At 41.1% G+C, this 23,377-nt stretch overlaps 1 protein-coding gene across 3 annotated transcripts in view; it reads right to left on the bottom strand.

The window, feature by feature from the left end:
• The window catches only part of LOC137261519 (uncharacterized), a 32,123-nt gene extending 9,098 nt beyond the window's left edge, over positions 1-23,025 (bottom strand). Inside the window, exons 1-11 of one of the 3 annotated variants that reach the window (XM_067799277.1) lie at positions 22,796-23,025; positions 7,639-7,707; positions 6,515-6,638; positions 5,939-6,063; positions 5,293-5,407; positions 4,633-4,760; positions 3,990-4,110; positions 3,242-3,369; positions 1,465-1,576; positions 1,062-1,183; positions 138-237 (exon numbers count right to left, since the gene is read on the bottom strand). In XM_067799277.1, the coding sequence (XP_067655378.1) occupies positions 138-237; positions 1,062-1,183; positions 1,465-1,576; positions 3,242-3,369; positions 3,990-4,110; positions 4,633-4,760; positions 5,293-5,407; positions 5,939-6,063; positions 6,515-6,638; positions 7,639-7,669 (1,106 nt within the window). In that variant the 5' untranslated portion in view covers positions 7,670-7,707; positions 22,796-23,025. Of the gene's footprint in view, positions 1-137; positions 238-1,061; positions 1,184-1,464; positions 1,577-3,241; positions 3,370-3,989; positions 4,111-4,632; positions 4,761-5,292; positions 5,408-5,938; positions 6,064-6,514; positions 6,639-7,638; positions 7,708-8,654; positions 8,682-22,795 lie in introns of those variants that run through there. The other 2 variants (XM_067799279.1, XM_067799278.1) reach the window with 2 other exon arrangements.
• Positions 23,026-23,377: the final 352 nt, after the last annotated feature.

Here is a 23,377-nt window from a genome sequence, read left to right as displayed (position 1 = left end):
AACATTAAACTATATTCAGAATAAAATGAAATCATAGCAATTCTGCATGGCTGATGTCAATTTAGTATGTGCTTCCCGAAGGTGTGCGTGGAAGAACTGGAGGAGCTGGAGGAGCTGGAGGAACAAGACATACGTACATGCAGAGCATGCCAGTCTCAGCCCCGCTGACGGTGAGGTTGCCGATGAGATTGCGGTTACACATGGACAAGGGGGCGCAGCCAAATATCTTCTTGTTCTCTGAAAATACATGCGGAATATAAAAACAGTTTTTACACGTTGTAACATAATCCACTAGGGAATGAAGAAAGACTGTGAGGGTTGGGGTTAGGAGTAAGGTTTTGGGTAGGACCTTCAGCAGATACCCACATCCATCCTTTAATGAAGTTCACTGCCAACAGCCAGCCTACCTGGGGTGCTCAACTGAGAATATACCTGGGGTGTAGTAAAGAGGGTATGGTCAGCTTACATGGGTGCAATACTGCGAGTATTGCCTACCTGGGGTTCAGTACTGTGAGTATTGCCTACCTGGGGTGCAGCACTGCGAGTATTGCCTACCTGGGGTTCAGTACTGTGAGTATTGCCTACCTGGGGTCAGTACTATGAGTATTGCCTTCCTGGGGTTCAGTACTGTGAGTATTGCCTACCTGGGGTGCAGCACTGCGAGTATTGCCTACCTGGGGTTCAGTACTGTGAGTATTGCCTACCTGGGGTCAGTACTGTGAGTATTGCCTTCCTGGGGTTCAGTACTGTGAGTATTGCCTACCTGGGGTGCAGTACTGTGAGTATTGCCTGCCTGGGGTGCAGTACTGTGAGTACTGCCTACTTAGGTGCAGCACTGTGAGTATTGCCTATCTGGGATCCAGTCCTGTGGGTATTGCGTACCTGGGGTGCAGTACTGTGAGTAATGCCTACTTGGGGTGCAGTACTGTGAGAATTGCCTATCTGGGATGCAGTACGGCGAGTACTGCCTACTTAGGTGCAGCACTGTGAGTATTGCCTATCTGGGATGCAGTCCTGTGGGTATTGCGTACCTGGGGTGCAGTACTGTGAGTATTGCCTACCTGGGGTGCAGTACTGTGAGTACTGTGCCTGCATCCTGTCAAGACCGTCAACCGACTGGCCCAGGTACTTGTCACATTCGTCGGGTATTCCAACCGAACATGCCTTGTAATCGTCCATAGACCTTCAGAAGAGAAGTTAAAATTACATTTCACAAGATGCAGCGTAAACTGATCTAGGGATACTTGAGAGAGAGAGAGAGAGAGAGAGAGAGAGAGAGAGAGAGAGAGAAGGAGGGAGAGAGAGAGAGAAGGGTGGGGGATGGAGTGGTAATTAGTATTTCTTTTCTTCAGCAAAATATTTTAAAATGCCGTCGTTTCCAACTTCCTTTCACACAAAAACATGCTGCCACTTAAAAAATGACACCCACCAGAATACCAATCTGCGGTGTGTAAACATACTTACTGGCAGAGTTTCTCAATGTTCATGGTCTTGACAGCTGGGTTGAAGGTTTCATTGAAGTGTTGATAACATTCCCTGAAGCTTCTCAAACATTCAGTGGCTTTCGTCCCGCCATCTAAACGTAATGACGTCACAATAAAGTTAAGCTCCTAACAACTGTATCTTGGTCAATACAGGCAGTGTCGGGAAGTGTGTGAAAAACATTGGCAAATGGCATTACATCGTCTCATGGCATTTTGACCACGGTATTATATAGGCAGGACATCCGTTCGGGCAAAAAATGGGTATGTCCGGGGTGCACTGTATATCACGTCACATGTAGTTCTTGTAACTGTCTTATCAACCTTATATAACTCGCTCTCTCTTGACCTCAAAGTCACTCTAACTCGATGTCTCGTTTAGGGCGATTTTATATTCCGGACGTGACTGAATCCCTTTCCCATGTCACTTTTATCTTATGTCGACACTGCCATGCTCTCAAACTACATACAAACGATTTCTATTGCATTAACACCGCCGCAAAATCACCAAATATATAGAATGATGTGTGCGATAAAATATTTATAACATAACTATGGCATGTTAAAAAAAAATGAACTAGTTAGGTTTCCTTTTACACCATAAATCATGTTCTGACTACTGTGCGAATAGTGGTCATGTACTTAGTCTTCTGAAATCGATAAAACGTTTCTTTTCGCAGTAAACGGGCGCATTAGTTTATCCCTACCGAAACAAGGCCAAACCACATTCAACCTGTAAATAACCGACATGCAGGACTTGTTTTCCATTAAGAACCTTTTCAATAAATAGGATGCATATTACATAATGAAATGCAAGACAAAACTGAACAACTAATAAAAAGTAGAGAAGTTTTAAAATGCCACATGTGACAAATGAAGAAACTTGAACCGAATGCACTTCTATTTGCCCGTAAGGCTATATGTCAGTTTCCCAGAAGTCCCATTTGTCATAAAAATATGAGATGATTACGCAATATTCTATAGCGTCTATATGTATGTTGAATGCCCGCGGCACCCTTAGCCTCTCAGAACGTGTCTTTGTAATTTGTATTATACGTTGCAGCTACTGAGTCTCTTTGCTCCATACTGTAGGGGGCAGTGGGGTAGCCTAGTGGTTAAAGCGTTCGCTCGTCACGCCGGAGACCCGGGTTCAATTTCCCACATGGATACAATGTGTGAGGCCCATTTTCTGGTGTCCTCCGCCGTGATATCGCTGGAATGTTGCTAAAAGCGGCGTAAAACCAAACTCCCTCACTCCCTCACTCCATACTGTAGTTGGGAATTATACTATATTAAATAATCAGTTGCCATTTTCCACATCAGAAGCGCCATTCATGGAATGATGTTTCTGTGTCACACAAGGTACATAGTTCTCGTGTCCGGTATGCTGGGCCTTAGTGCCATGCTATCTTTTCGTCCTACCGGTTCTTTCACCAACTATTACATGTAAGAGATCCAACTATAACATTACGTTGGCAAGTCGGTATGATATTATCTGTCGGACATCATTTTGAAGTGGAAGTCTGTCAACTTTGCAAGTTGTACAATTCTCGAAGATAGGATATATAAATGCTCTGGTTGCGGAATCGTATAGTTTGTTGGTTTTCAAATTGACAATGACATCAGATTAAAAAAAATTCTCTTTTGTGATAATGTACCTCGTGAGACTTTCTGATATTCAAGAAAGTTGTTATGTACAATATCTCGAATATGTGCTTTGCTTGATAACTAGATTTATGGCCCTTGCGAGAGTTACCTACCCTCTCCGCACGCCACCCGGTGTTGTTGTTCGAGCACCTGTATGCTTGAGACAGCCTGGGCTGTGTATTGACGGCAGGACGGGTCAGCAGCCAGGGCGTTGATGCATTTGGAGTAGTTGGACACAGAACTACATAAACACAGTACATCTTCAAAATGGTCGAATCACAGATTGTATTAAACATCATACGACAGCAAGGTAGAATGGATGACGAAATATGGGTTTACTCCTCTAAAGCAATATTTCGGCGTTGTCACCGAGGGCTCAACATATTTTACATTTTGCATTTGACAGGCTTTGAACCTGGACTTTAGGCGTAACGGGCCTCGAAAAGATATGAGAGACTACTAACGGTGGTGGAAGGAAGAAATAACTAGTTCACCAAAAATGACACAAGTGACCCAGACGTTCAGGGTACAGCAATTCGCTGAGCAGTTGCATCTTTTGGAGACGCCAGGAACCTAGGATTGTGTGTTCGAATAATTCTAAGCCTGTTTGCACCATATCTACCATATATAAGGTCTGATATCTCCAAGATTTCTTTGTTTTGGAGTTGACACGTTATAGTATAACGGGAATAATGTTCAAAATAGCTGACCCACTTCACTCACATGTTCCCCCAAAAATATCTCAATCCAGAATATGATGCCACTGGTGATATAGTTTAGGTGCAAGCCATGAAACATTCACGCACTGGCGTCTGTTACGGATACACTACAGCACGACCGGAAGTATTTACTTGACCTGACCTGCACATGAGCATCATGTCTGACTTCCGGACAGATGGGAAGAACGTCCTGTTGAAGGTTGTGAAGCACTCCATGGTTCCATTAAGACAGCGTGCCATGTTGGCTCCAGTTGCTGCCGTGTCTGCGAGTTCATAATTTTATTCATTACGCATTTGATTACGCAAGAGGAACGATACTCCAAAGTACTACAGCCGAGGGGCCAAGAGTCAGAGATGTGGCATGAAGAGTCGTGTTAAACACAGAAATTCTAAGAAGGGTACTCCGACCTTTCAAACTTAAAAATGTCAAAATATGTAACTGAAATATGGAATATCTATCATTCGTCTATGATGGGCGAAAAGTGAACTTATTCATTTTACCAAAGAATGTAATACTATTTGCCCCATATAATATATCAGATGTAAACCCACTCAGGCACCTTGCAGAGGGATTTCCCCAGCTTCATTTTAAAAAAAACAGTCGTAAGAATGGCATATATTACGAAACATATCATGGCATAGACTAACTCAAATAAGAATAGTGTCTTCCTAAGGAAGTCACCTTAAGACTTGGTAGACTCTTGTGTGTCTCAACGGAAACAGCTCTTTCTGTCATGCACTTTGACATTGGCCTGTCTGTAAGGGAGATAACTCTAATTACTCACCTCCCTCGCACGTAGAGGAGTAGCGGGACCTGATGCCGTTGATGGTGTTGACTGCGTATCCCGCATACTGGGAGCAGTCAGGGGTCGTCAGGAGCGACTCCACACACTCAGTGTAGTTGTTCAGAGAGCTGGTGAGTGGTGCAAGCATGTAACATAACAGTCAGATTCGCTTCGCTCTGCCAAATGTCATTCATAAATCTATTTAATCTATTAAAATGCTATTTTAATCTGTCTGTATGTTTGTTGTTTAACGCCACTCTCAGACACTCCCAGCTGTATATATGGCGGCCGTTTGTAAATAAACGAGTCTGGACCAAACAATCCAGTGATCAACAGCATAAATATCAACCTAAGCAATTGGGACACGATGACATGTGTCAGCCATGTCAACCTGACGTTCACATGATCCCCTTAGTCGCCTCTTACGACAAGCATGGGTTGCTGAAAACCCGGATCTTGACTGGTATTACTGATTGACAGTTTGTGCAAGTCTTGACTATTCTCACTAACAATATTCATATCGTGTAAAAATACGTGAACCATGCATTTGCAACAATATTATGAATAAGACGTAGATGGACGCAACAATATGATATTAATATATACCACAAGCCCCTAAAAAATCTGTTACCATTGGGTAGTTAGTGTTGTTCCACTCACCCGCATGCTCCAGTTAGATCATACGCATTGAGCGCGGGGAAGAAGGTGGTATTGAACTTTTCGTTACAGACCATGTAGCGTGTTCCACAGTTGGCAACGTCAGTCCCAGCACTTCCTGGAAAACACCACACATATATGTATATCGGAACTAAGCACACGTTTCTACAGTTCTACAATGACCCTCTTCCTCGTAGCAAACTTAAGTCTAAGTATATCATATGTTTCAGTTTTTACTGAAGCTTGTGTGGATGCAAAATAATGCATTTCCCGGTCATTGTTTGGGGTTTCTTATTTTAGAACTGCAGTTGTGATAAAACTCAGCTTTTTCAAATTGTCAAACTCAGAATTCAATTTTGAGAAGAAACTTAAGTTAATTTCGTGAAATCGTTTCCTAGACACTGAGGACGCTGTTATTTTCTGGCACAACAAACATATTTACAGAGTTGCCACGGCATATCGGATGGTACCGTAATGTGTGCCAGATTTGATTATTAAACTTCTGGTATAGCAAATGGCAGTTCTGTACTAACCAGTCTTTTTTTTGAATGTATATAGCGACAAAACAACACACAGTCGTTTTCCATCATCATCGGTAAAAACAGCTGCTCTCATAACGTCGTTAAAAAGAGTGATTATAGTACCTTACCCTCGGTACAGGACCTGTCGTAGTTGGCCTGCATGGAGAGTATGGTGTTGTTGACCATCTGTATCTGTTTTGCGTTGCAGTTCGGCCGGACCTCACCCAGGCACTGGAGGTGCAGTTTGATAGCCCTGGAAGAGGATCATTGACAGCTGAGTTAAAATCAACAGTAGCAGCAACAACAACAACAATCACAACGGATTTGTGAAATAAAAGAAATGATTACATAACAATTGCGTTAAATATATGGTATTTCCAGTCTGTTGACCATAACTGCCATACTGACAGACACAAATAAAAACTGCTTAAGAACCAGATTGTAGAGGGACAATTTCATTCGCTACTTTGCATTATGCACCCACTCGGACATTTGTAACTCGTCTTTGTTCTTTGTTGACGAGTTGGGGGGGGGGGGGGGGATATGTTTCGTGTCAAAATAAGCATAAGTTCATATAATTTGTACATGATACAATGCTGTCGATCAATGGTTTGTCTGGTCCAGACATGATTGTGTAAGACGCCAAATACCTGGAGCGCGGCGTTAAATAACAATCGAATATTACAAGAAAAGATGAGACGTACTCGCAACTCCTGTGTAGGGAGGATGAAGCGTTGCCGCCCTGTGCTGCGTCCGCTAGACGTTGCTGGAACAACGACGTACACCGCTCCTCACAGCCCGCGGCCATCACCACCAACACCGTCCACACTGTCAGGAAAGGCGATCATTGTTTGATAACTACACATGTCATGTCCTATTTAATCATTGTTACATATCATGTAACGACTTACTCACTAACGCCTCCATTGACATGTTACGTCATGCTACAACGACTTACACGTTCTCGCGTGTCAACAGACGAATATCTGTGATGACATCACGTCGCCAACAAGTAGTACCGTGTCTCATGGCTGTCAGATTTCTTCCCAGAGGCCTATTTTTTAGAATAATTTGGAAGGTGTATGCACAATTGTGTGAGCTTTTGTCAGTTGCAACTTAATAGGTAAATGACGCACAAGTACACATGTTTATCGGAAATTTGTTCCCTTGAAAATGAACTATTCGAGTCCAAATAAATTAATTGACTACAGTTCTCTACACCTGAAACCCAAGTTAGTTGGTTGATGTTGTTTTACGGATATAATTGTTTGCAAGTATGGTACAGTTGGATTTTTTATATGCTCGATGAAATAGTTCTTTGCTTATATTTTTTATTTTATTTAACCATAATTTAATGTGGACTTGACATCCCAGTCACTGATTTTTAGAGGACGACCTACCTAGCCTGACCACACGATCCAGTATGTCAACTCATGCAGTACGGTGGCATTTCTTACACAATATATGTGATATTTCATGCTTATTGTTTCCGTGAACCGAAATAGCAGGTCACGCCCACTGACGAACTGACTGATAGAAATAACGGCTTGTACTACAACACTGTTTCAAACGATGCTATATTTATGTCTGTCTACAGGCTTTATTGTCTTAGAAATAACAGATATTCTGTGAAGATATTGTTGACAAATATACCTATATCTACAAAACTTCAAGTCAACCCTTCACAAATCTAAGTCAGCAAGCCGTTTTGACAGTTTACACAATTAAATACTAATATAAATAATCTGTTCCAGTCCAAGAAAATCTCTCATAGAAAATGCTTTCCTTCCCTAATGAAATGATACCCTGAAATGATACCCGGGGTTACCTGCTAAAGTCACCAGAGTACTGTATATCATCTTTGCTTGTTAGTGTAAAACTGTTTAGTGTTGAAATTCTGAAACATAAAAGAAACAGTTTATACATGACATCTTCGCCCATAGCTAGTAGTGTGGCATCGGTCCTAATGTTTTCGGGTTCATGGATAACACATAAAGTATAAAACTTTAAGGATAAGAACTTCTTTATTTCTATGATGTCACCAGTAAATTCAGGTTATGCCAAGGAAATAGTTTCTTGTATGATCCTATCTAATCGATCTCTATGTGACATAGGTGGTAATAATATAAAAGAAGAGATCAGTTTGATTGGCAATTTAGAAGTTGATTGATAATACAGTATAATACAGTTTCTTTATTTCTATGATGCGACAATGTTGTAAAGAAAAACGACGTGGCTCTGTGATATTACGGAAGTTGTATATGCTTGTCTGTGAAACAAGCAGGCAGTAAATAAATATTGCACATTAAGGAGTTCATTTTCTCTTCAGTACTGCATACTAATAACTTAATGTCTACAACACTGTACAACCGATATAGCGTGCGTTGTCTCGACGTCACTGATAAGTTTCTTTAAGATGAATAGTCGGCAATCGCTGTTATTGTGATGCAATTCAACCATTTCAGAGAAATGGTGTTGCACAGATATTAAGCGAAGGATCACTGATATTCCAGAATTCTTTGACGCATAAGGGACGCAACTCATCACATACGTACATACGTACACATCCACATCCCTATGTCCATGCCACTGAAAACAGTTCGTTGTAATTATTCAAATGCACCATTTCAATGTTGAATCTGATACCTAAATACAAAATTATGTCTTTCCACAGAATAGCTGAGGTTTTTGAGTAGGTTAATTTGACCCTTGACCAATGACCATATGTATGCCTTTCGTAAAAAGTTCGGGTTCGTGATGTCGAGTTCCTACAAATGCGGAGACACGAGGTAAATGTGAAATATATTGATGGGTTTCGACAGGTTTTATTTGGTATTTACTCACGTGAAAGCACGATACGACTCCAATAAATCATTCCTTTTCATGACCAGAGAGATCTCACGGAGGTTTAGAGATGTCTAGCGAGTGTGTGCTTCCCATGGGTATTACGTCCCTTGGTCTCAGTACAAAATACACGTTAGGAATATCTGAATATTCAGTCAAGCCTTCATTTCCATACATGACTACAAATGTCCCCTGATGCAAAGTAAAAAGGAAACGACACTGGAATGCTAAATTTATTTACCTGTTATATATTTAAAATAAAAATTGAGGCTTTCAATAAGGCGGATGTGATGTCGTTTAGCATGTTGTAACATCCACGGGGGCTTAATAGGTACAGAGCTTGACAGATTGCAAAATTTTATATTTTGGTATTGACCGCTTGCCCATCCTTTTAAGCAACAGTCATGTGTAATCCCAGTATTTTATTATATGTTGTTGTTGGAGTTTTTTCGCTTTTTTTATATATTTTGTTTGTTTTTTATTTACTTATATTTTTTAACGGTAGCTATGCCCTTAGACTCAAACCAGTGTCTTTCCCTAACCACTAAGCTACCACCCTTTGTATACAGGGCTATGGTGCAGTGCTGACAAACCTAGAAACTTCATCGGCAAACATGGATTTGAACTCAGGACCTTAGGTTTCAAGCAGGCCTAAACGTTAAGCACAATGGGACCAGCTTAGCAACTTTGTTGTGGCTAAGACACAGATATGAGATCAGTGGATATGGGAAACCTCAAATGTGGTGCAGGGTTTCGATGTTTACTACTTAGGTGCAACCTATGGCATTGGTTTGGTGCTTCTGAAGCAAAGGTTCATTTTAGTGGCAAAGGAAAAACCGTACATATATACCAGCAGATCTTCGGTCGGATGAAGACACACATACATCTATATAAATATTCAAATTTAAAAGATCATGGGAACGATGTATGTTCGGAAGATGAATAAGTATATTGTTGATAAGAGAGAACAAAACGATATTTCGTTCAACTTTACCTCAGCTGAGTTCTTTTCAGTATAATCCAAACAGCGGCCGCTATAAATGCTCCCAGACATAGGCCAGTACTAATACAACCGTACCTATCCCGTTCCGAGAAAGGTCTAAATGAATCGACTTTCGGACATAAGATAAAGAGCAGACAACTCTGTTACATCACCTTTAAAGTGAAGTACCCTGCCCTTTCACCTTTCACCTCGCAGTCGCTCAAATTGGAGTGTGTAACAGACCTACGGTTGGTATGACTGTCTAGTGATGAATGTGAGACTATGTAATCCCTGTATGTCTCAATGTACATCGACAAAACCTGACAGGTAATTATTACCGAACATGACAAGTTGTCATTTGCCTCGAGGTTCAATCGGCGGTCTTGGGAACGACGTTGATTGTGACGTCTTTATGCTCCATGTTGTATTATGCATGTATGTAAGTATAAACTATTAAATATGTCTGTCGACAGCTACATACTATTAACATACATCTAAATACGTGTTATTACATTTTAGTGCAACTCTATGTTACTTATCGACATCTACAACTGTACACCAACGTCATTACATACGTCTTATTATAAATGGTGCAGCTCTACTTTATTTTCCTGTATCCACATACTACTTACATGCAAATAAAACTACATTATTATAAAGAAATGCATCTCGGTGGGGTAGCCTAGTGGTTAAAGACTCCGTTCGTCATGCCGAAGAGCCAGGTTCGATTCCTCCCGAAGTGTGAAGCCCATTTCTGGTGTCCCCTACTGTGGTATTACTGGAGTATTGCAAACACCAAACTCACTCACTCATTCTATGCATTTATCTATAACTGCAAACTATTAACCCGCAACTAAATTATATTATTTCTAAACACAAGGGTAACAGGTTGATATTTATCTACAACTGCATGCTTCTCTTACGGGTTCGACAAGGGTTTCTACAGGTGGTTTGGGAATAACAATAATTTTTCACACATTTCCTTATTTCAGTTTAAATTCTGAAATTTACAAAAGCAGTTTTTTATAAACAGATATCGATTGTCACTTAAATGTGTATTCTTGTTCCTGTTACTTGCGACATTTTTGTATGTATACACGGGACAGGGAAACATGAAAATAAACATTTCAAACAGTGACATGATAAACACTTTGATCATATATAAACGTTTATTGCACATTTCTAGAAAGTCCATACACACATTTCTGGAAAGTCCATACACACATTTCTAGAAAGTCCAAACACACATTTCTACAAAGTCCATACACACATTTCTGGAAGGTCCATACACACATTTCTAGAAAGTCCAAACACATATTTCTGGAAAGTCCATACACACATTTCTGGAAAGTCCAAACACACATTTCTGGAAAGTCCATACACACATTTCTAGAAAGTCCATACACACATTTCTAGAAAGTCCATACACACATTCTGGAAAGTTCATACACACATTTCTGGAAAGTCCAAACACACATTTCTAGAAAGTCCATACACACATTTCTGGAAAGTCCATACACACATTTCTGGATAGTCCAAACACACATTTCTACAAAGTCCATACACACATTTCTGGAAAGTCCAAACACACATTTCTAGAAAGTCCAAACACACATTTCTGGAAAGTCCATACACACATTTCTGGAAAGTCCATACACACATTTCTGGAAAGTCCAAACACACATTTCTAGAAAGTCCATACACACATTCTGGAAAGTCCAAACACACATTTCTAGATAGTCCAAACACACATTTCTACAAAGTCCATACACACATTTCTGGAAAGTCCAAACACACATTTCTAGAAAGTCCAAACACACATTTCTGGAAAGTCCATACACACATTTCTGGAAAGTCCAAACACACATTTCTAGAAAGTCCAAACACACATTTCTGGAAAGTCCATACACACATTTCTGGAAAGTCCAAACACACATTTCTAGAAAGTCCAAACACACATTTCTAGAAAGTCCATACACACATTTCTGGAAAGTCCATACACACATTTCTAGAAAGTCCATACACACATTTCTAGAAAGTCCATACACACATTCTGGAAAGTCCAAACACACATTTCTAGAAAGTCCAAACACACATTTCTAGAAAGTCCATACACACATTTCTAGAAAGTCCATACACACATTCTGGAAAGTCCAAACACACATTTCTAGAAAGTCCAAACACACATTTCTAGAAAGTCCATACACACATTTCTACAAAGTCCATACACACATTTCTGGAAAGTCCAAACACACATTTCTAGAAAGTCCATACACACATTTCTGGAAAGTCCATACACACATTTCTGGAAAGTCCAAACACACATTTCTAGAAAGTCCATACACACATTGCTAGAAACTCCATACACACATTTTTAGAAAGTCCAAACACACATTCTGGAAAGTCCAAACACACATTTCTAGAAAGTCCAAACACACATTTCTACAAAGTCCATACACACATTTCTAGAAAGTCCAAACACACATTCTGGAAAGTCCAAACACACATTTCTAGAAAGTCCAAACACATTTTTAGAAAGTCCATAAACACATTTCTGGAAAGTCCCTACAATTACAATGACACTGTATACAGGTAACAATCGATCTTATTGTACAGAAGTAAAAATACATTACAGGAGAAAAATGAGTGCATGTGTCGCCTAGAAGGCTGGCGAACTCAATTAATGTAGCGAAGGAGGCGAAAAACATTCACCTTTTAACGCGCATGTCATAAACATAAACATATATTTCAAACAAAAACATAGTGTATTTACAATTACAGATTTATGAATGCATGTCGTCATGAAAAACAAAGTGAGCAGGCTTCGGTGAATCGGTCAATGTCAGACTAGATACATGAAATGTTCAGCCCCAGGATGAGATCTGTTGCTGTCACGCTGCAGCTGGTTCATGTCATAAAGTCTCTTTCGGGCGTCGACGTATAATTTCTTTCTCGCTGCACATCGTATTCAAATACACCTGGAATGGCGATTTAGTATACATAAGCCTGGGAGGAGCTGATTACTGACTGAAAAATCAACTTGAAGACCCGCTCCGTCCTGGGAGGACACCATGACGCTTTTGTGGGTTTTGGGTGGAGAGTAGTAGCGTGATACTGTCTCAAAACTGGATTCGAACCCACAGTCGGGAGCGTATGGTGACTCTAAGGGGCGTAACTCTGCAGAGCTAATTGAGACACCTTTGACGACTGTCCCTTACACCAACGCTGTATGTGGAAACAGATAGTCCCATTTAGATCGAAAAGGCGCCCAAGTATGCAGGAAGATTCACAGAAAATACCAGAATTGATTCATATAGAGCTTTTGTAATACAGAATGTTTTAGGTAGAAGGGAAAATATTCTGGTTGAAGGGTGTGAGACAAACCCGTGTTCCGCTTGAAAAGATTAGTATCTAAGAACCGCTTCCCGATTTTCTCGATTCAAAACACTGTGTCATGATAGTTATCGAACAGTCTAAGTAAACTTAGCTTCAGCACTTTTCGTTACACTCCACTACCGAACAAAACCTTATGGGAGGTCGCGTCATGTAACCTTTGAGATTGAAAAATCAGAACACAGCTTACGAAATCGCGAATGTGGACATTCGCACATACCTTTTGAACTTTTTATCTCGAAAAAGTTCGTACCCGAATGATTCCGAATGCTATTTGACGCTTCCGGGTGGTGCACACGGCGCACGTTACAACCATGACAACGCTTAGTAAACAGTCGCTGAAAATAGCGGTTTGGGTAACATTCAAGAATGTCATTTTGCGGAAATATTAGATAAGGGTAACCATGTCAACAGGAACACCAAAGCGTATATACTGCAGGTCAAATAACTGTGTTATATGAGGATTTTTGTTTGTGGAGAGATCTGTGTCGGTGACCCTCCGATCCCTAAGTAGTAGCCGTTGTCTGATTGGTTAAATCTATTTAACCGTCTCGCTATTGATTGGACGGTCGAAGGTTACCTGACACGACCTTCTACTAGGGTTTGTTAGACTCAGTGGTGTAGTGTAATCGATTGGTTATCGAATCACATGACGGATGATGTTTCACGTAAGATAACATGGCAGTTACGGGTTCTGATCATGACAGGTCTGTTTACACAGAAGGTAATCAAAGGCATTCATTCACAGTATCACGACAGCTCTGGTCATAGGGCATGCTTTACACAGGTGCCTCGGGCGTTATCGATGACGAACGAATATTGTGACTGTGGAATGTCTTTAAATAAAGGGGAGATTACTCCGTAACTCATGAGCTTGGTAATAGCTATTGTTAGGTGGCCTGATAGTCTTAATTCGCCATTGATATAATGCAAAGAACTTTTTTCGGCACACACGATTTGCACCACGTAACATATGTCATATTGTTGTGAGATAACACCCATTAGTACACACAAATTCATTGACAACTTTCTAAATGGCATTATGTAATCAGATTTGCATCATGTTAAATAACGAAATTTTTATGCGAGATGTAGCGGTTTAGTAGAAGCTTCACTTCTTCTACACTTATACATATGTAAAACAATAAACAAAAGTACATGTCAGTTGAGGCTAAACGGGAAATATATCTGCTTTTTTACACTTTCTAAGCTGTGAATATGAACAGGTATTTCACGTGGGTTATGTATACAGAGGCAGAGGTCTTGACGTAATCTAGATTTCTTCTTCCAGTTGGAAACAGTCGGACATAGGATTACTTATCTTACACATCCGTATGTACTTGACCATGTTAGAACTCAATCACACGCACAAGCCTGAAATTCCTGAAAAGCATATGCAAATATCGTGCATGTGAACAGCTGCGTTTTGGCTTAAAGTTTTGTAAAGAATTCGCCGGTTGTATCAGTTTTTCAACTCATGACAATAATCTTTTTAACGTTGCAGATTTGTTTTACAATACATCGAATTCATGTGTAAATAGTACCTTTAAACAGTATGGAATGTTTTGCCAAATCTAGTTATGAACAGTTGACTGTAAGTGGCTACATTTACACTAGTGAGTCTAAACTTTTGATGGGTAGTATATAAACATTTCGGCCATTAACAGGAATTCATCACCCCAAGTTAAAAAGCGGTCTTTTCAATCCCAGAGTAAATGAAGAGGAATGTGAAACGACAAGCAACGTGTTATGGCGTGGTTGGAAGCCACACTCTCCTGACAACATATAGTCTTTGAACTATACAGGGTTTGGACAAATCCATCACCATATGCAGACACGAAACACCAATTAGACATTAATGTAGATCCTCTCGCATCCGTTTGACCCATGAGTAGCACGTCTGTGACGTGTACAATGATTAATTATCTGGGGTCATGTTGGTGAACGTTCACCTATTCTCATCGCACTAAACAAGGTGAACTTCACGTAACGCTTAGTAGAGTGGGGCTTGATTAACGACGCAAAGATGAAACGCGGTGTGTGGAGCCTTGACTCTGGTTTGGGGTCATCGGATAGGGTAAGACATGGCATTTATATATACATACAGTTAGGGGTGGTGGGGTAGCCTGGAGGTTAAAGCGTTCTCTCGTCACGCCGAAGGCCCCGGTTCGATTCCCCACATGGGTGCAATGTGTGAAGCCCAGTTCTGTAGTTTCCTGGCGTGATATTGCTAAAAGCGACGTAAAACACAACCCGTGCACTCCAGATATGGCGAACCCTGTAGAGGTTCTCTAAGCTGGGGCCTTGTGACGCCTACCGCAATATACGGGAACGTAAAGGGATCCGAGAACCAGCTGACAGATGTCATGCTGTTCCGTTGATGATGAACCCGAATGGAGCGACCTTTAACTATGGTGGTCACACGTGGTCTGACGGACACGAGAACGTTGTTGTCCCTTCATGTAAGTAGAGATTCCATAGGCACATTACTGCGCTTGATTCAAAGAACATCCTCAGTACACGGCCGACCTGGATTCACCCTTTCCAAAGTTCACGTTCTACGTGCAAATCACGTGCAAAGCTCACATGATTTGCAAACTGGGGTCTTATTACGAATGTATACGTTTGTGATTTTAACTTTTAGGCCTTCTTGGATAATACATACGTACCGCCCCTTGCGCAAAGCATCATTACAAATATTCAAAATATGTTTAAATACTTCACTGACAAAAACATCAGACATTTTCAGTGGTATTCCTCGACACCGTAACGCTGTCTCATATGACATGTATGACAAAATTACACGGTGTGTCTATTAGCAAGGCTAATGCCGTCTTCATGTTAAATACCTCACATTGTACAGTGACATATGTAGGAGAAGATTCAGTCGTGTATCTATCATTCTGTCAGGAAACACCAGAACGTGTTCTGTCTACCTCAATAAACAGAGATCCCATATATAATTCAAAGGCATACCTGAAACCTGTAGCCATTACATTAAGTCACCGTATTTTGCTGGAAGTTTTCAGCTGTTCATGCAGTTGTGTTTGGATGCTACTGAGCCAAATACAATACATACACTCTACTAGGTATACCACATCACTTCAATGGCTGTAAACATCAAAATTGTCCTAATGTTGCTGGTAAGTCTACTGTCTACTCCTGACAGCACAGGTGTTGGACACTTGTGAAGATCCGGGTTAGAAGTGATCTTCAGCAACCCATGCTTGTAGTAAGAACCGACTAACGGGATCGGGTGGAGAGGTTTGAATGACACGTGTAATGTCATCGCACCTAATCATACCAACCATGCAGGTGCTATTGATCACTGGATTGTCTAGTCTGTACTCGATTATTTACAGACCACCTCCACATAGCTGGTTTTAAACAACAAACAAATATTTGATTGATTGATATTGATTGATATTTACAAGACAGTTTTACAATTAATTGTTTACATTGAGATGACAGCAATATTTGAAATTTGTAAATATTTAGATTACGAAACAAGGATTTTAGTAATAAGTATCGTGCTAAATCATAAAACAAAATGTGATTGATTCTTTGATTTGTTTCACATATTCGACAAACTGTAGAACAGCATCAGCTCATCAACTCTCATTTACACAGCCGTCATACTCAGCCTCCTAGCCTTTACACACCTTCACAATATTACGTTCTTTAATAGCAAAAGAATGTTAAAAGGAAACGTTCAAAGTAAACTGAAATGCACTATATATCTGGTTTTGAAAATACACCCAGTAGTAAATATTCACAATGACTTGTATTCATGTTGCAAAATTTACTGTAACAATAATCCATGTGCACCAGGTGTATACTTTCTTTTGTGCGTCAGTCTATACAAAGGGGCGGTGGGGTAGCCTGGGGGTTAAAGCGTTCGCTCATCACGCCGAAGACTCGGGCCGATTCCCCACATATGCGCGGTGTGTGAAGCCCATTACCGGTGTATGCTGCTGTGCTGTTGCTGGAACTGGAACATTGCTAAAAGCGGAGTAAAACCACTCACTCAGACTATTTAAAAGGTGTCAGTTTTAGTTTGAAGCCGCTGTTAGCAATATCCAAGCATTTGGCACCATTTGGCTCTATACATTGTACCCTTGTGGGGAATCGAACACGAGTCTTCGGCGTAACGAGCGGACGCTTTAACCACTAAGATACCCCACCACCCTCGTTCAAACGGGGTGTACTGATCGGACGCAGCAATACATAGATGTCGGGTGTCGGGATACAAATACAATGCCGAGCCTTTCCTTATAGTGTATATGTATATCCCTAGATTTATTGGCAACGCCAAACTCAACTTGTTTTGCTTAGTATATTTTGCCTTTAAACATCGAAGTCGCTATATACACTCTTCTAACAACGAACCGCATAGGTGATTTTGAGAATACTGGACTGAATTGGACAATATTGGATGTAGCTGCGGCAAAAGAGCACAAAAACACATTATTTCTGTCGAAAACGTCATCTTTGTGTGATTGTAAACAGCTTCAGTGCCAAAACGCATCCCTGGTTTTTGAAAGTGATGTTGTAGAGTTCAGAACTGGAACCTCAGAAACTGGAGGCGAGTCTCACGATTTCTTCCTCATCGGCTAGCTGGTGGACAGCGTGTTTATGAGAAATGAACGTTTTGCCCCTAAATGCATTCGACAAGTCGACAGATTCGGTGGTGACAGTGTGATGGTGTGTGGTGCCATATCCAACACACTTCGATCTGATTGAGTAGTGGTTCAGCGGAATTTGACAGCGAATTGGCACATCAACGAAGTCCTTGCAGGTCACTTGCTTCCGATTATGAACTGACAGAGGTAACCGTGACAACGCTGCTTCACATACAACACGCTTCGCGGTCTCTACAAGGCCAGTTCTAGAGACAGTCTTGCCATGGCTTTCCCGATCACCAAATCTAAACCCAACAGGACACCTATGAGATGAACTCGATCGACAAGAACGTCAAAACACACCTCAGACGCTTCTACAACTGGCAATCGCTTTGCAGGAAGAGTGTGGCGGAATTCCGCAAGAGCAACTTTGTCGACTTAACCAGCGACTTGTCCCGAGGCGATACCGTGCAGTAATTGCTGTCAATGGCGGCCATACAAAGTACTGACTCTGCCGCCATCGTATGGATCCAAATAAACAGAACCGAAACAATATAGGATGCCGTTATGTTGGAGAACTCTTCCATCTATTGTGCCTATAAACGTTGATTAATCTTTCTAAAATGGGTTAAGCGTATTTTTCTTTTTTTTTACCTTTTTTTCTTTTTGTTTTATTTGAAGAGTGTATAACATGCCTGTAGCCAGTATTGGAAAGACACACAATGCAGGCTACGTGATCCACTGACATAGGTAAACGGGAGTATATCTAGCACTTCTCCTATACGACGGTGACCCGTAAATTAAATATGGACCGGAAAATCTAGTTGGATGTTTAAAGTACGGATGCAATGAATATGGAAAGTTAACTCAAATCAGTAAAAGTGCTGATGAGTTTGTTGCGCTGTTCCTTCCAAAATGTCTGTTTGTAACCCTGATGAAAATGTGTTTCGCCTCAACCGCCGTGTCACAAAATTACCCACAAGTGTGGGATTGAATAATACTCAATGCTATTAATATTAGAACCCTATGTTCGGACAAATATAAAAAATACAGAAAATGATGCTGTCAAATTTTATACCACGATATGAACTTTCCTGTTATGAAATTAAAACAAATGCAAACCCTCTTCTCACAGTTGCTATGGTAACTAACCTGCCCCAGGCAAATAACAGGTTCCATATATTCAGGATGACATATTTACTGGTGAGTAAAAAGGACGAAATGGCAGGATTAAGTACTGCCCTGACATCGGAGTACTTGGCGGGACGTGGAGAAGATTAATGCCATGCCCGAAATCAGTCGCCATCAATCATAGATGCATGGTCCGTCAGCTGACACACAACGCAGGTACAGTATGTTCATTATTTCTTTAAAACATAAAAGATAAAATGCGAACAAAAATAGTCTTTTTCCGACAATAATGTGCATATCGCCAAAACAAAAGACCTGCGTATACTTACGATGTATTTATAAAAACTCTGTTTTGTGGTCAATCGTCTATGTGGGCGGTGGGGTAGGCTTGTGGTTAAAGCGTTCGTTCGTCACGCCGAAGGTCTGGGTTCGATGCCCCACATGGATACAATGTGTGAAGTCCATTTCTGATGTACCGTTGCAGAATTACTGCTATTAAGCAGCGCAAGACCATGCTCAGTCAGTAAATCGTCTATCGTCATAAATATTTATAACATGTTGTAATATGTGTGTTTGAAAGACGCTTTGACCATTGTTTTGTTACCCAAGGACGAGCCAGTATATGGAAGTACATCGTGAAGCAACACAGACGGAGACACTTACAACTCAGGTGAAACCTTCAAACACGATTGTGAGGCTAAAGGTCTACAAACATGACCAGTGATGTCTTGTATACCTCAGGGACACGATGTCCCTTCATGAGTAATGAACCCGTGAACATCCTGCTTAGAAGTATGTTCAGTAACCATGCTTAGCGTAGAGGCGACTAACGGGATCGGGTGGTCAGACTCGCTGACTTGGTTGACATGTCAACGGGTCCCAGTTGAGCAGATCGATGCTCATGCTGTTGATCAGTGGATTGTCTGGTCCAGACTCAAATATTGCTGAGTGCGGCGTAAAACTTAACTCGCTCATGGGTATGGTGACACAGGAGGCAGGAGGCTGAGGTTCGATCGTTTGTGTGACTCTTTCATTCATTTTCACCACACACAGAAAGACATACAGATGAAACTGGCATTCGTAAAGTATTGCGTAAAGTCTCCTTTAACTGTATTTGCATAATCACACACGTAACATGAGCATGTCCTCCCGAATATGAAGGATGGATGGTTTAACTTGACTTTCCTGACGTCGTAAAGTTCACCAGCTGACATCCTACAAGGGATGCTTTGCCATAAACTGGTCACGGGGAAAATGTTTGCATATACATGTCTTGAATCATGAATTTGCCAAGCATGGGCTGTTGCTTCGGACAAACATTGTTATTAATAAGACCAACGTGTCTTTAAAAACTACTTTTCTCACAATGGAAGATTCGTATAATTGTTTATGTCTGTACGTACGTACTTACGTATGGATGGATGGATGGATCGATGGAGAGTGACATCACGAATGAGGTTCACACATTGTGCCCACTTTGGGATTCGAACCGGGCGTTTGACCTTGCATGCAAACACTTTATCCACGATGCAAGATTACGCATTGATTGGCATGTGATCGTAACATAGCTCATCGTATCTCTGTGTAACCTCAATCCTGGCTTAAAAAAAGAGCAAACGCTAGACACGGTGTAAATCCTGAACGATGCTAAGAGATACAATTATCTCTGACTACGTGACACTAGTATCCAGCCTTTATACCTACTATCAAAAAAGCATCATGGAGAAATTCCGTCGTGGTCACGAACTGCCATTAAGGAGGACGTCAGGAGACGTTGGTAGAGTAGGTACATGACGTTTTGTGTAGTTACAAGGAAATAAATCCCAACACGACTCCATCATCCCGATATACATACAGCGCTCCACATCACCATTTAGAAATGAAACATACAACATTATGGATTAAAAACTTTGTGTTTACTTTTTGTTTGTTTACGTTAAGCGACGTTTCGATGTAGATTCTTACATGATTATCAAGCTGAAACGTAGCTTAAGGTAATAAACAAGATGTTGTAATCCGTAAAACAGTATGGTTCATTTTGACTCACCAACTTTTAGCATGTCCATTAAACAATCACTGTTTAGATTGGCTTACACGTAATTGCATGCTTTGAAAACATCATATTTAAACCCAAAAAAATGCAATGAGCCGTTCTGCGTGAGAATTTAGAATCTTTATTACGTGCACTATTTAAACGTGTATCCGCTAAATGGTTGAAGGTGCGCTCAACAATATTCCACCTGTACATAAACGAGTAAGGACCAAACAATCCAGTGATCGATATTGTGAGCAACGATCTTGCCATGCCAAGTCTGACCCATCTACCCACCCTCCACCTGCACCATTAGTCGCCTCCTAACACATTTTAACGAAACACGACACACATATCCCATTCAGCTTCAGGACAATACTTCATGTAAACAGTCTGCAGCCGTGCGTGCCGAGAATGGGCGTAAACCATCGTCTAACCTGTACAATATGTCATCTTAAAACTCTACAGCACATTTTGGACTTCAATCCCGATCGTGTCTTGCACGACTGGTGCATTATGTGGCAGCTCACGACCTCTAGCCTCTCACGGCACCTGCCACATGCCATGACACTGCAGAATGGCTTCACGGGCGCCATCTGACAAGTGTGACCTAAGGGGCGATAATTCAGGTGTAAACAGTGATGGAAATCCTCTGTACCAACATATTTAACACTGATGCACAATAGAACTGGAACTGCAGATTAGAGACCAATTGCTGGATTTTTCGCAGAGGGTTCACGTGATTTGTCCTCATTACTGAATGACTCTAACAGATTATCTGATGCCGTAAAAAACAAACAGCCAATTACCACTTTCAACACAGCCACATGCAGTTCTAGAATATGTGGCAATTCCTGATTAACAGTGTATGATAATGAAGAAATTCTCAGGTTTTTTTATAGTTTTGTTTTCCTATTTTGCTTTGTTTTGTTTTGTTTTGTGTGTGTGTGTGTGTGTGTGTGTGTGGGGGGGGGGGGGGGGGGGGGGGGGGGGTTGGGGGGAGGGGGGGTTTGGGTTTTTTGGGGGGATTGTTTTTTTTGTTTGTTTTTGTTTGTTGTTTTTCTTTTGTTATGTGTTAAGAATATGATTTAGCAACTCTTCATATTGACATTTGCAACCTACTGCAACCTCACTCTTCCATCTATATGATGGACGTCATATCGGGTCTCACAAACCAGAGACTGACATCGTAAACATCATTTTACAATTAGGACACAATGGCATGTATGGCGAGCCTGACCACCCGATGCCAGAAAAAGAAGAAACTCGTTGACCGAACCCTCTCTGTCGCCATCAAGGTAAAAACAAGTCATGATGCCTTGCACTAAACAACCCGCTCCACTTAGTATCTAGGTGTACCAGGGCCTCCTTTCACCAGGCACTAATGCGTAAGTCACTAAGGTAACCTTAGTGCAGTGTTAAGAATGGGAGTTAAATTTAACCTTAGTAAATATTGCTTCGTGAAAGAAGCCCCAGAGCTGTACAACTGGCCAAAGGCTATGTATGTGCAATCATTTCCACGTGTGTCTGCATTACAAGAAGCCATACGCACGTGCATGCCTGTTTGTTCTTTAACGTCGCACTAAATAATCATGTCTGGAACAGACAATCCAGTGGTCGACATCACGAACAACCAACTATAATACGATGACATGCGTCAACGTAAGCAGCCAGTCTGACCAACCAATTCCGTTAGTCGCCTTTTGCGGCTGCTGAGGAGCAGTCACCACCCAGATCTTCAAGGGTCCACGTGCATACACGTCATAGCATCTGTGCAGGCGACGTCATGCTTAACGGCAAGGAGTCCCCATAGGCAAGTGCTATAACCAGTAAGGTGGCACTGTCTTGAGGCCAAGTCTAGAGAGCGGAATGTGTGTACAAATAGCACATATATAGGTAAACAATTTCCAGGTGAAGAACAGGTGAGGTCAAAACAAACAGGTTCATTCAGATACAAGGAAACTGTAAACAACAATCTTACCTGGTTTTTTCTAAAAAAATGGATGTTTTTATCCCAGTGTTTGAGACTCAGCTGTTTCCAAGGAAGGCGTTATACCTGTTTGAAGGAGACCGGAAGTTTTTCAAAGAGATGATTTCGTTACATTAACTTGCTACGTCCTTGTTCGTAAAGCCTAAAGAATGAAGTTCACCTTTCTGTATACTGGAGCCGAAATGGCCTGCCACGTCTCCGTCGACTCTCAAAGTGACATGGTCCATGCAATAAAAACTGTCACGCGCTCACGTGATGGATGAGTCTTCTTCAAGCGTGACGTCTGGTTCCATGACATTGGGTTTTGTGACCTGTACGTGGGTGGGGCCATGTTTTAAGAATGATATCTGAAATATGGCAGGTGCTGTACCGGATGATGAATCTGCAGTAGGTTCTATTTCTATGTTGTCAAGCGCTTATTCATTTTTTATCTTCCGCTATAGGGAAGTGTGATTTGTTGAAAAACAAATTTAAAGCCATACCGGTCTTAGTGCCGAAGATTTTTCATTTTCTCTGTTCTTCTTTCTCTTCCCTTTAATCCCCTCCTTTCTTCCCCTCTCTATGATTCCAGGG

The sequence above is a fragment of the Haliotis asinina genome, chromosome 14 (genome assembly GCF_037392515.1).
Source record: "Haliotis asinina isolate JCU_RB_2024 chromosome 14, JCU_Hal_asi_v2, whole genome shotgun sequence".
In the NCBI taxonomy this organism is placed as follows: domain Eukaryota; kingdom Metazoa; phylum Mollusca; class Gastropoda; order Lepetellida; family Haliotidae; genus Haliotis; species Haliotis asinina.
This window is presented reverse-complemented; position numbering and strand designations above follow the sequence as displayed.